The following is a 14819-nucleotide window of genomic DNA, read 5'->3' as shown; positions in this document are numbered from 1 at the left end:
ATTTAACTGAGAGCTCTGCACAAACCTGTCCAGTGTGCATCTGTGATCGTGTAAGTGTGTGTAAAATGATCTGCAGTGTGTTTCGGTGAGCAGATATTGCTAACAGTGGCTAACCTGGTTTGTTTGCACTTATTGTACTCAGACATTCCTCAAACAATCCTTGTGACATCATTCCCAGCTCCAACTTCCAAGGTAAATGGAAAACAGGATTTTTCCTGTTCCTTTTTTTTTTGGATATCATGGAAATACTTAAAAAATTACCCAAAAACACTGCATTATGGTTACACATATTAAGCTTTTTTTTTTTTCTTTTAGAAGCCATCAAATAATGCTTCAGTTTAGATCACACATGGTAGCATTTCTTAAGATTAGAGTTGCATCATCCCTACTCATTTTAAACCCTCCCTGAATGGCACGCCATCACTTAGATCAAACATTTCTGAAAGAATGTAGTCATCTTATCCTTCCAAGATATGATAAAAGGATGTCTGCTTTTGAGGAGAACTGAAGAAGCGCACATCTCTTTGATGGACCAAAGCGCCAGTTATATAAAGCTTATCTCTCAGACACAGATGCAGACACACACACACACACACACATAGGCCAGCAGACTTGCTGGGCCCTGCCTGTAGCGTAGCACATGCATATCTACGGTTGTTTTCTCCTGACTGACTCCAAGGTTATTGCCGCACACCATGGAAGCACAGGATATTTGACGGTCCCCTGCCAAAGACAGAGCTGGGGTCATGGGGGATAGGAGGGTAGGTTGCCATTGACAACTCTAAGGTCTCCAAAGTGACCATTTGAAAATGGGTAAAAAGAGAAAACTTATTAAGAGAGAGGGGGCAATGGGAAGCCATGGGGCTAAATCTTTCAGAACTTTTCAAGAGAAGGTCAGGGCTAGTTCATAACTGCAGCAACTATAGCTTGTCCACGACTTCAACAGTGGACCTGAAGAATAGTGAGTCTGTTGAGAAGAGGTAGGAACTGGGATTTAATCCTTAGAATTAAAATACACACTACCAACCAAGAGTGAATCATACAGCGCAGGACAATAGAAAGAATATTGAAGTCGTCATGGGTAAAATCTGAGCTCCGCTGGCTCAAGAGAAGTTCCCAGGATAAACTGTGTGTCAGATCTTCTGCGCAGATGAGTCGGAGCCAGAAAGATTTTAAAGGGCAGTGTCAGAGTAAAGTAAAATAAAAGTCGGAGAGGACAGGTGGAAAACCAACCCCAAGACACCATGTTATTTCACACTGGTTGGCTACTTATCACTGTTGTTTTAGGAAAGCGACAAAGCAGTAGCTTAAAAGAATTTTAAAAGAAATCACTGTAGGCTCCAGAACATGTATGATTAATGTAACACTAGAAGCCTGTCAACCAGTGCTATGGCACCCAGTTGCACTTACACTCTAATTTTAAAAAAGAGATCTGAATGCCTCAAAAGTCTGTAATTATCAAAACTGGAAAAAAAAAAGTTTTTTGTTTCCTCTTTAGTCTGTAGGAGGTTTTGACTTCATGCTTTGCGAAGATTGTTTTCGTTGCTGCTGTGAGTCCTATTGTTGCACCCAGTCCTGAAAGTGCAAGAGAGAAGTAAAGGCTGGTTATCTTCTTTGGATTTTGTAAGGCCAGAAGAAATGTGAGTACAGTAACATGTACAGTACATACTACTGTAGTCCTGCCCGTGCGGGTCCAGGTTGGTGGAGGCAGCAAAATAAAAAGTACGTGACAATAATATGAGATCATATTGCCCTTAGCAGGTTAGCATCTCACAAGACTCCTGTGATCCACAGTGAAAATTGTAGGAATCACATTCTTACATGTTCTGGGTGCCGAGTGTTTAATGGAGTGCAGAGTTGTTGGTATTGGACTAAAAAAAAACATCCTTGTTATTCTTTTATCACACTTAGAACACTTAGAACATGTGTGTGCATTTGTGTCAAATGCAGGAAACTGGAGGGGGGCAAGGAGGGAGCCGGGTACAGTTGTTCAACGATCAAAACCACACATGTTTTTTGTTTCCTACATGTGTTTTCTTTCCCAATTACTCTTGAACCCTCCAGTTCACACAGAAACAAGGAGAGAACATATCCTTCTCCTCATTGACGAAGGAGAGCAACACGGGGGTGGGTGATAGACTTTTTTTTCCTCTAAAATAGGGACTCATGCTCTTTATGTTTGGTATTGTTTGTGTGCATTTCCTCCTATAGCTTGGGCAGGCCCTGCATGGAGGGCAGGAAGAAAGACAGCAGCCCGACAGCCTTTGATGTTCATGTTTTATGGTCCCACGTCAACGCATTGTCTGTTAAGCCCTTTTGTTGTCCCTATGCCTAATTAAGACCTCAGAGCGACTTGTTGACTCCACAAAGACCCCATGTTTGGGGAGACGAGGGTGGAGGCTATGTGAGTCTGTGTGTCAAGGGTGTGTGTGCTCTTGTATGTGTGGGTCTTGACTGGGAGGTAGCTTGAGAAAATTCTTCAAAACACATATAACCAATATATAGATTTTGATTTAATCCACGCTCTTTGCAGACACTGCGTGTGTGCACATCATCCACCGTCTTATCAGCAGTTGACTGAAAGGTCACCTGTGTCTGAGACATGTTATACATGGAATAGGAGGCTGGGATCAAACAGGGATCAAATAATATTCCTACTGTTTGTTTTTTGTTAAACAAATGCCTCACGTGTTCTTTATCTCATTCTGAGTGGGATTCAAGTCTACAATTGGACATTAAAAGCCACATAAGGGTTTTTTTCCCCCCTGCATATTTACCTTACCTTGTGAGTCTGTGTGCGTTGTTGTGGCAAAATGTGGTCAAAATTGAGGCTGAGTTCAAAAGAAGGGTCCTTGGGTATTATACTCAAAAGGAACCTGAGGTTGGGGTGTGAGCCCACTTTACACCTCTGTCCTATTTTTTTTTTTTTTAATGTATTTGTAACACTCCTTATATGAGGTATCTTTATCTGGTGTATAAATGTGTGGTTTGAGAACTCTAAGATGGTGCAGTCCCATTGTAAGATGGTCCACTGTAATACATTTAAAGTCTAACACGAATTCTAGTACTTGGCAGTAATGAAAGGTAAACATTTGTATCTTGGACCAACTCCTCTCTTAGTGCATCCACCTTTGACCTTCTGGCATCTCAGACTGAGGAAACCTTTTGTCCTTAGCTCATCCACAGACCCAGAGGCTGTGGCTCAGGAGGTAGAGCAGGTCATCTACTCACTGGAAGGTTGGTGGTTCGATTCCTGGCTGATATATATATATATATATATATATATATATATATATATATATATATAAAAATATATATATATGAACTAGTCCATTTACCCACAGTCATCTTTGTTTATATTTCAAACATTTACTACTGTTTTACATGGAAGCACATAGAGGGCACTGAATTCATTAAAAATAGAAGTTGACATATACGATCACATTTCTCTTTAAAGCCCCCTAAATGCCCTTAAAAATATAATACACTTTTATAATTACAGCCCCTCCCCTTTTCTGATTCACATAACAGTTTAATGTAACTGTTATATACGGTCCATTCGGACCAGAACCTCCCGCCATAAGAACAATTTCTTCCACTCTGCTGTTGGACTCATGAACAATAACCGTAAGACTGTTACCACCACCCTCCACAAACGCTGATGACCCTATGTCTATGCACCTGTCTGTTTGCACTGATGTAAATATTACTGGACTATAGTTTACATTCTTTTATCTTTTAATTATTCTCTGCACTGTATATTTGTAACATTGTCTTATAGTTTTTATACTTTATACTGTTCACCCATATGGCAATAAAACCTTCTGATTCTGTTAAACTGCTGGGGTCTTAAGATTATGGAGCCCATAGAAGGGGATCACAGGCTGGGCAGGATTGAGACACCTTGTCCTAGGTTATTATACTTAATTGTACTTTGTAGCATAGAAATGTGTTTCCAATATGTACTGTATGCCTGACTTTTTAGCCAGTCAGACCACTGAAATACAGTAACATCCAAGTCCACTGAAAACCAGTACACAGCACAGAGTGCCTCTTTGAAAACCCAAACACAAGTACATGCCATATAGTCACTAATGTATGCAAGTAAAAGCTGTCATGTGCAGTGTGCATCGAGTGGTTTTGGTTTCAGTGTTAAGCTTCATAACAGCATTTTTTTTTGTGTGTGTGTGTGTGTGTGTGTGTGTGTGTGTGTGTGTGTGTGTGTGTGTGTGTGTGTGTGTGTGTGTGTGTGTGTGTGTGTGTGTGTGTGTGCTGGCACACATGTACTGCCTTGAGCTGAGCAACATGCGTTTTGGGACTCCTCTTAATGCAAAGAGAATTGTTTTCTTCTCTCACTTTCGCAGTAGGTTGTGGATTCACAGTATTGAGTGAAAAGGCTCTGATAGAGACTGGGGGTTAATCTGTGCTGTTACACTTGTCTGTATCAGTGCATATCTGTCAGTGTATGTTTGTTTTCCTGTTTAGAGCCACATGTGTTTTGCTGTTGCACGGGCACACATATTGTTCACTGAACCTGAAAAGCAGCAAGGGTCAATTAGCGCTGAGCATGCAGACTTTTTTTTTTTTTTTTTGTCTTTTTCTTTTGTCCTTTCTTTTCAGGCCAATTAGTCAAGAAAAAACCACTTGACCTTTTACAATAAAGTTTTTTTTTCTTTTAAAGCCTAAATTTGTCTCCTTTTCTGTCACAGGTTGTCCCATGCCCAGAGATCTGCGGTTAAAGTCCTCCGCAGAATGCAGTACTTTGTGGCCAGGAGGAAATTTCAGGTACGTAAAGGGAACTCCAGAGAGAAACACCGCAGAGTTAAAGAGAGCAAAGGAGGGGTGACAGATGAAGAGAAAGACAGATTGAAAGCGGGAGAGGGAGTAAGAGAAGTGTGTAGTGTGTGTGTGGCTATACAGGAAGAGGAGGGGGAGCCTTAAGGGCATATATCAGCTGCAGTGCTGCTGTGCGTGTATGTGTGTCTGTGTACGTGCATGTTTGTGTGCAAATGCCTGAAACTTGCACCTGCATGTCTTCTTTGTACTCATAGTTCAGGCACAGTATCATGGGAAATCTACTAACCTGTCTCTGGGGCTATAGCAGGAATTCACTTACTGCACTGCGCATGCAAAACTCGCCTGCAACACTCACAAAAATGCACACTTCGGCCATCATATCCATGCCACATATTTTGTAGAACGTTTCACATATTCTTCCAGTTTCCAAGCTTTCTATAAGTTTTCAGTAATGGCCCAAGTGATGTCAGCTGCAGAGGCTGTACACTGTGGAGTAAAAATATACTGAAGAGTTCACTGGGTTCTTTCTGATGCTCCTTGTGTCAACGTCACACTAAACAAAGCTGTGAAAGGACTTTAACACGATTGCTTTCTACTTGACCATGCACTTGTCAGCACACACACAGAAACGCACATACACGCACTCTCTCTCTCTCACACACACACACACACACACACACACACACACACACACTGGGTTAACAATGAACCCTTTGCACCCAAGGGGGTTGGGGATGTTTTGGGGACCAAGCAACAGAGACTGTTGTTGACAATGGCCTTTGTGTCCCACCGTCTGTGTGTATGTGTGTGTTTGTTTTTTGCGTGTGCGTGCTGGATCAACAGCAAGCTCGGAAGCCCTATGATGTGCGAGACGTGATCGAACAGTATTCCCAGGGTCACCTCAACATGATGGTCCGCATCAAGGAGCTGCAGAGAAGGTGGTGCCTCCGACTTTGTTTCATGCTGTTTCTATTCTTTGTGTCTCTTTCTTGAAGCTGTTTTTCTTTTTTGTTGGACACACCACAAAGAAATCACACAAGTAAATATGTCACTTTGAAAAATGTACTGAAAATCATTAAATAGATAGTTAAGCATCCATTCGTCATTGGGCCATTTTTCATTTGGTAAATTATGGTTATTATCCCTCTAATACATTTTCAGGCTCAGCAGCATTTCTAAAAGACTCTGTTTTAGGGGTCATAAAACACCGGGGTTGTGTAGCCAAAATTGTGTGCTCATTACAACTCCTAGCACTTTCTATAATTTAGACAGTTATCATATTCCCCACAGTATAGTTTTTACTCTTCATTGGACAGATAGGAGCCTCGCCGATCCCATATTTGTTACACCTTGCTATGCTTTATGACAAGAGTGGAGTTGTTGTTTGAGTTGCAGTGAAATACAGTCCTCATGAAAGTAAAAACTTTTGTCCTCTCCGTGCAATTTTCTCTGCTTCACTTAAAGATGTTCTTTCCCCGACACACACGCATCACTCAGCCGTATAGGTCAGTGAGAGGTAATGTATTGCATCTGATTTATGGAAGCGCATCGCCTGGACCTCGCGTAACACCTTCTGCAGTAATTCAGAGACCCACGGCAATGCGCCGTTACATTTTTAAGTCATTATAAAGTAACAGTAAATCATGAAAGTGCTGTTAGGTTGACTTTTACTTTTATTACACTATAAAATCTAACAGAAAAACAGGGGGAAAAAAAGACAACAACAGACTTTCCCAAACACACCAAAATACTGCAAAGAATACTTTTGTTTGCCCACATAAATGAAAAATATTTAAAGAATGTGAATAAAGTAATTAAAAGATGGAAATGGTTTACAACTGTGTTCCTTCTGCCTCAGTTAATTTGTCAATGCCAGTCTACATAAGAAGTGAAACTGCAAGTTTCGGGTGTTTATTTCCAGAGCTTCACGTCTCAATGAGAACATGACATCCATTTGTCGACCCCTTCATAGCTTGCATGTGTGTTTTTCTGAAGTTAGTGATATATAAATACAGTTCAAGCGGATGGCATTTGTTTCATTTTATTGGCACTGTAAATTGTTTACCCAATCAAACCTCTTCTGTGTCTTTTGCCTATCTCTGTCTAATTTTGTCTTTTCTGTCAGGCTGGATGGCACTCTGGGAAAGCCGGGCATGTTTCTTCCAGGTAAACACACAGGAAAAAAAAACAGACAGGCAACCGTCACTCCTCGCTTCATCTCTGCATTTATAATGCCGTGCCAGACAAAATATGAGCGAAAGAGAGGTCCCTGGTGTGTGTATGTGTGTGTGTGTGTGTGTGTGTGTGTGTGTGTGTGTGTGTGTGTGTGTGTGTGTGTGTGTGTATCTCTCGGTTTGCAAGTGGGTAAGATTGCATGTTTACCAGTATGAGAATTTAGGCACTCTGCCTGTGGCACTGTTCTGGTAAGCACGTATTAGAGCGCTTGTGTAAGTTGTTGTCAGAGGAATTAAAGAAACGCATTTCTTTAATTAATTGCACAATATTAAATAAACTGCTCCAAGCAACAGTTCCCACAACTACCATACCAACTAAAAATAACAGCGGCGGGGTTGAAACATCACTTCGCCACTGATGGGATGGGGCATAACAAAACAAGAATAGCTCTCTTTTCTGACAGGAAGTTGGTTAACATGAATGTGATGTAAAACAGAGTGGAAAAAAATATGAGGCAAATTAAATGTGGGCCCTTAATAAGTTCTAATTACTAGAACTTCATTCATTTTTTTTTAATGATCTTAAATTTATTGGTTTGATTTAGTCTAAACACTCCTGAAACTATTTGGTATTTGCTTACATACCCCTTTTTTACAGGCATTTACTGTGTGCATGACTAAATGAAACTGTAAACTGTCACTGCGGCGTGTAAAGCAAAAGTGCAAAAGAGCATGACTGATTGATTTCACTAAACAGTGACCCATCAGGGCTTTTAGTGTAAGTTATAGTATCATCTTTGCAATACGTACTGTATATGAGCATGCATTAAATGATCTGATCATTCCAAATGCACTTCTCTGCATCTTTTGCCGTGTCCTTGTCCTTGTGATTGCCAACAGAAAATTACATGTATATATTCTTTCCTTTTATTAGGAAAAGGGGAAGATAAAGAATACCCGACTATTGGAGCACGACTCATCAGGCTGGAAGATAAGGTAGGCACACTCTAGCGTGTGTGTTTTGGCTGACAGCAAGAGAGATAAACTGATTAGATCATCTGTCCCATTCATAAACAGAATGGTGTGTGTGTGTGTGTGTGTGTGTGTGTGTGTGTGTGTGTGTGTGTGTGTGTGTGTGTGTGTGTGTGTGTGTGTGTGTGTGTGACTCTGCCAGCATGTGTCTGTGTATCAGATGAATGAGTGCAGTGGAATCTTTTTTAAAATACCTCTATTGTGGCTGGGTTCAGTCAGTCTGTGCCAAACATGCACCTCCACTCTTGTCTCCTCCTTATCAATATCAGTGCTGTGTTTACACTGTACTTGTGTTTCTGTTCATTCTATTTTTTTTAGTTGACCTTACTGGGTAGCTTTTAGGATTTTCCATGCCAACCCCTTTTTTTTTTCTTTTTCTTTCCTGTAATGCTGTGTAGGTTGGCTCGTGACTGTTCTTGGATGTTTATGTTTCCATGAGGAATATTGAAATATTGGAAACATAAAGGAGCCACAGAGAAAAATGTTTATGCACTGAGGCATGGCCAAAAGGCAACAGCTGTGTTGTGCTCATAGGTGTGCTCACCTCTAACACAGTGGAATGGGTGCAGCATCATGAAGCCAGCGTGATGCCAACCTTGATGGACATTTCCCCCTTTGTGGGTTGTATCAGTTGGATTGTGAAGGTGTACACCCTTCTGTCTGTCGGCCACAATGTTTTTCCACACGTGAATCACAGTGGATGAAATGTGTTGCTGTTTAGTCACATTTGCCGTCTGCTTTTCTGAGTGGCGGCGTGAGCAGAAAGTGATTTGAATGTTTGGATTTGAACATATGTTTGTGCTCTCTCTCTCTCTCGTTTTTTTTAATGAAACCGGTGTTGAATTGAAGACTAATCTCATACTCAAGTAGTTCTTGCATGAAAACAACTCCTACACAATAGAACAATGCATTCTGCTGCCACTTATTTTCTATTCAGCTCAGCCAGCTAAGGATTTCCCGCACTTGCCTTGGTATTTACCTTACCATCTCTGTGCACTCATCAGCACTGCTGCTCTCTAATGTTTGCAAGCGTTAGCTGTTCTCAGACCCCTTTTTACAGAGAGAGGTGTAATGATCTTGAACGAATTTGCCCTCCAAGCCTGCAGACCTCCCTCAGAGATTGAGTTACAGCCCATTTGCTTCAGGCTACATGTTGTGATCGCAATCTCCTGATTAGAAACATAAATCTGTGTTGAGAAGTGCCTCACCTACCTATGACACACTTTTTCTCTTTTACTCTTCTTCCCTTCTCTTGTCTGTGGGCTCAGCCTTGGCAAAAAAGGCAAACTGGAACTGAGAGGAGCATAATTGGGAAACAAATCAGTGGAACCCTGCTGATGCAGGCTACTTTCCCTCCTAAACAATGTGGAACCAATCAATGTTCCTGTAATCGGAGCTGGATTCGCATGCACCGGTATACAAAAGTAGCAACAGAAACTCATTATTTCCAGAGCTGCCAATCCTTCATAATTACTGTTTTCTTTGACTATGCACCCGCTCCCTACCTGTCTCATTTCTGCTTGTGTGAATTTCTTGGCTTGATGGATTCGGGAGGCTGACGCATCTGTTATAGATAAAAAGGTGGCTTCTTCTTATCTTTTTCTTTGTGACTGCAGGTGAATGAACCTGCTGACCTTTGGTGCATTCACTGGACTTCTGCCAGAGAGACCTGAACCACTGTGGGATTTTTGAGTATTCTTGAGTAATAGATGTCCAGAGTTTTTGAAGGGCTTTCAAAGTTTTTCTTTGGACATTGGCTGCTTTTTCACTAATTTTTAACCCATTCATTGTACCTGACCATTTTCAGAGGAGTGTTTTTGTTTGTTGAACCTCTTAACACTATGATTCACTCATGCACAAAAAAGGCACCAAACTCAAGGGATGCACCAGTGTTGAACCAATTTTAAAGTGTATCTTTAGGCACTTAGGCAAAAACAAATCATTCATTTCAATTTCTTAGTTTCTTAGTTGAATCTATGGAAAATGCAGCGTGTTCTTAAAAGAGTGAGAAATCTGGACAAGTAGAGGACAAAAAAGAAGTGTCAGCAGATGAACAGTATCAGAAAGTCATGTCCTTAAGAAATGGGGGTGGGGGTGGGGGGGCAGGACGTGAGAGATGCATCTGGATTTTCAGTCAATCCATCTACTCTTAGCTCAAGCCTCATCTGTCGTAAAGCACTGTGAAGCAGGTTTCAAACCCAGAATGTGGGACTCTGGAATCAGAACATGAGCAGAAAATGCAGCTTTAATTCTGATGAAAAAATACTAATAGAGCTGGACTGGAACTAGGAGTCGTAATGGGAACAGAACACATTACTTTGTACTGTATGAGGGACAACATGACAAAGAACTATGGGAACACAAACAATTAATACACAAAGTAATGAGGGGGAGAGGAAACAGGTGGAAAATACAGTGGGAACAAATCAGGACTCACGAGACAAGGGAAGTAGAACTAAATACAAACACAAGAGGCTATCAAAAATATGACAGGAAATACTAATTCTGAAGCCAGGACTAAGACATACAAACTTGACACAGACAGAAGATCAATACAGAGAAGAGATGGGAGGCCAGGATGGGAATACAAAAGATTAGATAGATAGATTCAACTCATTGTCATTGTGCGCACAAGGCACACACCGAAATGATCGTTCCAGATCACTCACCCAGAGACGAGCATCTGCGGTCATGCAGCCAGAGACCAGCGCTACCGTTAGGCAATGTGGTTTAAGTGTCTTGCCCAAGGACACAACACAGCACAGGGACAGGGGCTCGAACCTGCAACCTTCCGGCTGCAAGGCGAGCGCCTACCCACTGCACCACTCCCACAGGGAACAATTAACCAACTGTAGCAGGCAGGGAACTAAAGGCTCAGAAAACAGAAAGCAAAATATAACTGAATCGGGGGATACAAGTTACCTAATGCAACTAAATGGGGAACCAAGACCATGGGGACAGGACAAAGAGGGACAAGACAGACAGGGGGACACTAAGGACCAAGACGAGACTAGGACAGACTCGACACAAACAGGAACTAACATCATCTAATGGGGAACACAGGGGAAGCATGATAACGGGGGGAATAGAATACAAGAACCTAGAACTAAGACTAAGAGGACCTAAAAGAATAAATACTAAACACAAAGGAAAAACTAAACAGGATGTCAAGAGCAAAGAAATAAACACTGAGGCATTACAAGTATCTTGACATAAGACAATAAAGACACAGAGACAAAAACTAACCCAGACACGGAAACATAAGGGAGGCAGGAAATACAGCATAACTGAAACTATGAGCAAAACTAGACAAGAACCACAAACCTAGGAATATCAATATAACAAAACAACCGACTCTGCGTCCTAGATCCAGGGACTATGACATCATCAGAAATGGTCTCAGTGGGATGGTGGCTGTCAAGAAGCCATTCTTGAAGAAGGGAAACAGGGAGAAAAACACAAGAACTGGATAAGTGGGAACATGTCTTATGAGTGATGAATATAAATTTGAAACTTGTAGCTCAAGAGGTCGGGAGAGAGGTTACAACAGTGAGTGTCTGCAGCCATCTGTAAAACACGGTGGAGGTTCTGTCCTGGTTTGGGGCTCCGTTTCAGCCAATGGTGTTTCGATTCACCATGCTATAATACTTTTTATATTTGGACTATGCCAATACAGTCATATTGGTATAGGCTGGGGAAAAAAAGGTGACGGGAGCTTTTCTACATTTGTTTTTGTCACTTCTAATAGCTGTTGTTTACTTGTCAGTTGCACATTTCATAACATTGTGTAATGTCCAAGTTGCATCACTGCCTGCAAGTGAAACCCTAATGTTGCAGTTGAATCCCTTCTGCACAGGATCTCTTCAAACAGCTCCAAGGAATTATTCATCAACCCTAATGTTGCTCTGTGTTCCCATGCCTTTTCTGAATACTTGCTCTTGGTGACCCTCAGGCTACATTTATTTTTTAAATTTCCCCAGTAGAACATCATCCAGATACCTCTCTGACAGCTCTTTATGCTGCAGCTGAGCAAGTAAGATGGAACAATTTTCCTGTCCAAGTATTGTCAGCATATCACTTGGAGATGAATTTATCTTCAGTGGGGTGAAGAGGGCTCAGGCATTGTGAGTCCTGTACAGGGTTAGACAGTGATTTATCACACACGGACAAAGACGCGTATAGGTCTCTGCGCATACAATCGCACACACGAGCACGGAGTTGATTAATCACCAAAGTGTCTAACCCCACACTCTCAAGATTAAATTCTCCAGAAGTGACTTGGAAACGAAGATGGATGAGTCACCGTGACAGTGTGTTATCTCTCTGTCGGGCACACTCGATGAAAAATACCCAAATGACAAGCTCAAACAGTGGAAAGTGTCTTTGGGCTTCAGCACGGCCTTTCAGAGGGGAGCCCGCTGCATGTTTTTTGAATGATGCTGGCCCTTTGCTTGTGGTAATTCTCTCAGTTTTATAGGAACAGGGTTTTTTTTTTTTTTTTTTTCCACATAGACAAAAAGGGGAGGGAAAATGACAACAGTGTGCTTTTACAGACCCTGTAAAAGCCTGTCTGTGCAACAAGTTCCTGCTTTTTAGCTCAGATCCAGTTTAACAATGTTGTGAAATGTGTGGTGGCCGGGCAGCGACTCAGCAAGTTGAAACTAAAATTACTGTGTAATTCTTACATTATTAAAGGCTAAAGTAGCCTTTAATTAAAACTCTTCAAATTCCAAATTTGTTATCTAATCATTTGATCAGACATGTATTATTAATTTAGATCCAATAGGTAGGAGGTAGACATATATGAATCAAAATATATGTATGTATTAGATATTGCGAAATACACTGAAAATACCTTCATTTTATCACTATCAACTAATGTTTAATATAAAAAGTACAATCTAGTTTTTGCCTTAAACTTTCATTTTTTTCTAATTAGGTCTCATTCTGTGTGTGTTTAATTGCGGTCGATAATTAAGTTCAAATTTTGCCAAATGTTGCAATAACATTTTACATATTTAGATGTGACACCATGACATAGAAATCAAGTGAAAAGAATGACATGATTCCATTTTTTGTTTAAAATTTAGTGCTGCCTAATTTAGCAATGAAAGTGTCAGTTGTGTTTGAAAATGTGGATGTAAAACCATCATCAGTGTCTAGGAAAACACCCCCCAAATGTGCCCTCCAGACCTGAACAGCCATGTCTCTGCTCAACACATCATTCATTATTGTTGCTCTAAGTAAACTACGTAGACCATAGATCACGCTTGTGGTTAACCATCCTCTGCTATATTAGGGCAAGTATGCTGTGCCGTGTATGTCACGCTTATATCATGTGCATTAGCATGAGGCGTACGCAGAAGAATTCATGCTCTGACCTTAATAGCGTCTCAATTAGGTAAGTATGTTGTAAATTGCAGGGAAGCCAAATACTGGGAATACTTGAGGGCCGAGACAGAGTGTTGTGTTTGTTAGGAATCCATCTGTAAGGCATTTAGGGCCCCACGTCTCTAAAAGCATAGCTCTGAGGGGGGGCAGGAGTTTGTGTGTATGAGGGTGTGTGTGTGTGCACATGTGCATGTGTGTGTTTAGACTGGTCCGATCCAGAGCCATTGCAGGGCTTTAGAGACAAGAGCCTGGTACTGTAAACACACAGGCCCATATATACGTATTTCAACATTAGACCAAATACAAGTGAATATCTAGGTGGACATAAATATACAAATGCACGCACACACACACACGCACGCGCACGCACACTCAAAGCTGTGCAGGATGTGTCTGAGATTAAATGGCTAGAGGGGAGAGCAGAGCGGGAAAGAAGAATTTCATGGCTTAAATCGATTGATGATTTACAGCATGTGCATCAATAAATCTATTGTATCCAATCAAGCTGTAACAAGTTGAGCCCACATCAATTGGAACTGTTACTATAATTCCTTCTGAGTGCTCAGAGTATTCTCTGGGCTGTCTTTGTGTCGTGTTATTTTCTCTGCAAAAATCTTTACTTTTACAATCACAACAGAGTTAATACATAGAAATCAAAGACTAGCAGAAATATTTCTTTTCAGCTGAAACCACTAACGCTGTAATGAGCTGAGCAGCATGTTATGGACCACGTAAAGGCTTATACAAGTTTTTACTTATTGTAACTTAAAGCTACAGTGAGATATCGGCAAACCCAATCCTTGTGCGACACTTCTGGTTTGTGATTATGGTAATAGAGTGACTTAATGATGCAGAAACAATATTTGTGAGTTTATTACTCACCGCTGGTATGAAAATGGCTTTGTTTCATTGTGCTGTTTAATCAGTTGTGGATCATGAGTTATGTGCAGTAAATTCAACCCTCGTCTTGTCTTTGGGAAGAAAGGGCTTCGGCTAAGGAAATCTTAAATATTTCTTAGCTAATTGTAATACACAGTTCCCTATGCATCCTCCTTTCCTCTCTCTGGGTCATTTGTGTCACTCTGTCTACTATTTTTGCTGGATAGTCTCACCAGTCTGTTGCTATCCCATACAGCTTCTTTTCCATCTGTCTTTATCTTTCAAGTTCTCTTTTTTTTCCCCTTCTCTTTCTGTTTACCTGTATGGACACCCCCTTGTATTCCTGTCCCCTTTTCTATTACCTGTTTTTCTCCAAGAGCACGCTGTCTGTTGTTGTGCCGTGTTTTGATATATGTGTGTATTTGCTTGCTCTGTACTCAGTGGGGGCCGGACTGACCGGACCACTCCAAACAAAGAGAGGAAACTTGGCAAAGGAAGCACATGCAACACACACACACAGTTATGTATCCATTGACTTACATTCAT

The 14819-nt window shown here is 41.1% G+C and overlaps 1 protein-coding gene across 1 annotated transcript in view; it reads left to right on the top strand.

Annotated features, from left to right (window-relative positions):
- kcnq1.2 (potassium voltage-gated channel, KQT-like subfamily, member 1.2) overlaps positions 1–14819 on the top strand; it is a 179848-nt gene that overhangs the window by 102529 nt on the left and 62500 nt on the right. The window contains exons 14-17 of the mRNA XM_030731548.1: positions 4710–4785; positions 5641–5735; positions 6923–6963; positions 7906–7967. Of these exons, the coding sequence (XP_030587408.1) occupies positions 4710–4785; positions 5641–5735; positions 6923–6963; positions 7906–7967 (274 nt within the window). The remainder of the gene's footprint in view (positions 1–4709; positions 4786–5640; positions 5736–6922; positions 6964–7905; positions 7968–14819) is intronic.

Source organism: Archocentrus centrarchus, chromosome 6 (assembly GCF_007364275.1).
Source record: "Archocentrus centrarchus isolate MPI-CPG fArcCen1 chromosome 6, fArcCen1, whole genome shotgun sequence".
NCBI lineage: Eukaryota > Metazoa > Chordata > Actinopteri > Cichliformes > Cichlidae > Archocentrus > Archocentrus centrarchus.
This window is presented reverse-complemented; position numbering and strand designations above follow the sequence as displayed.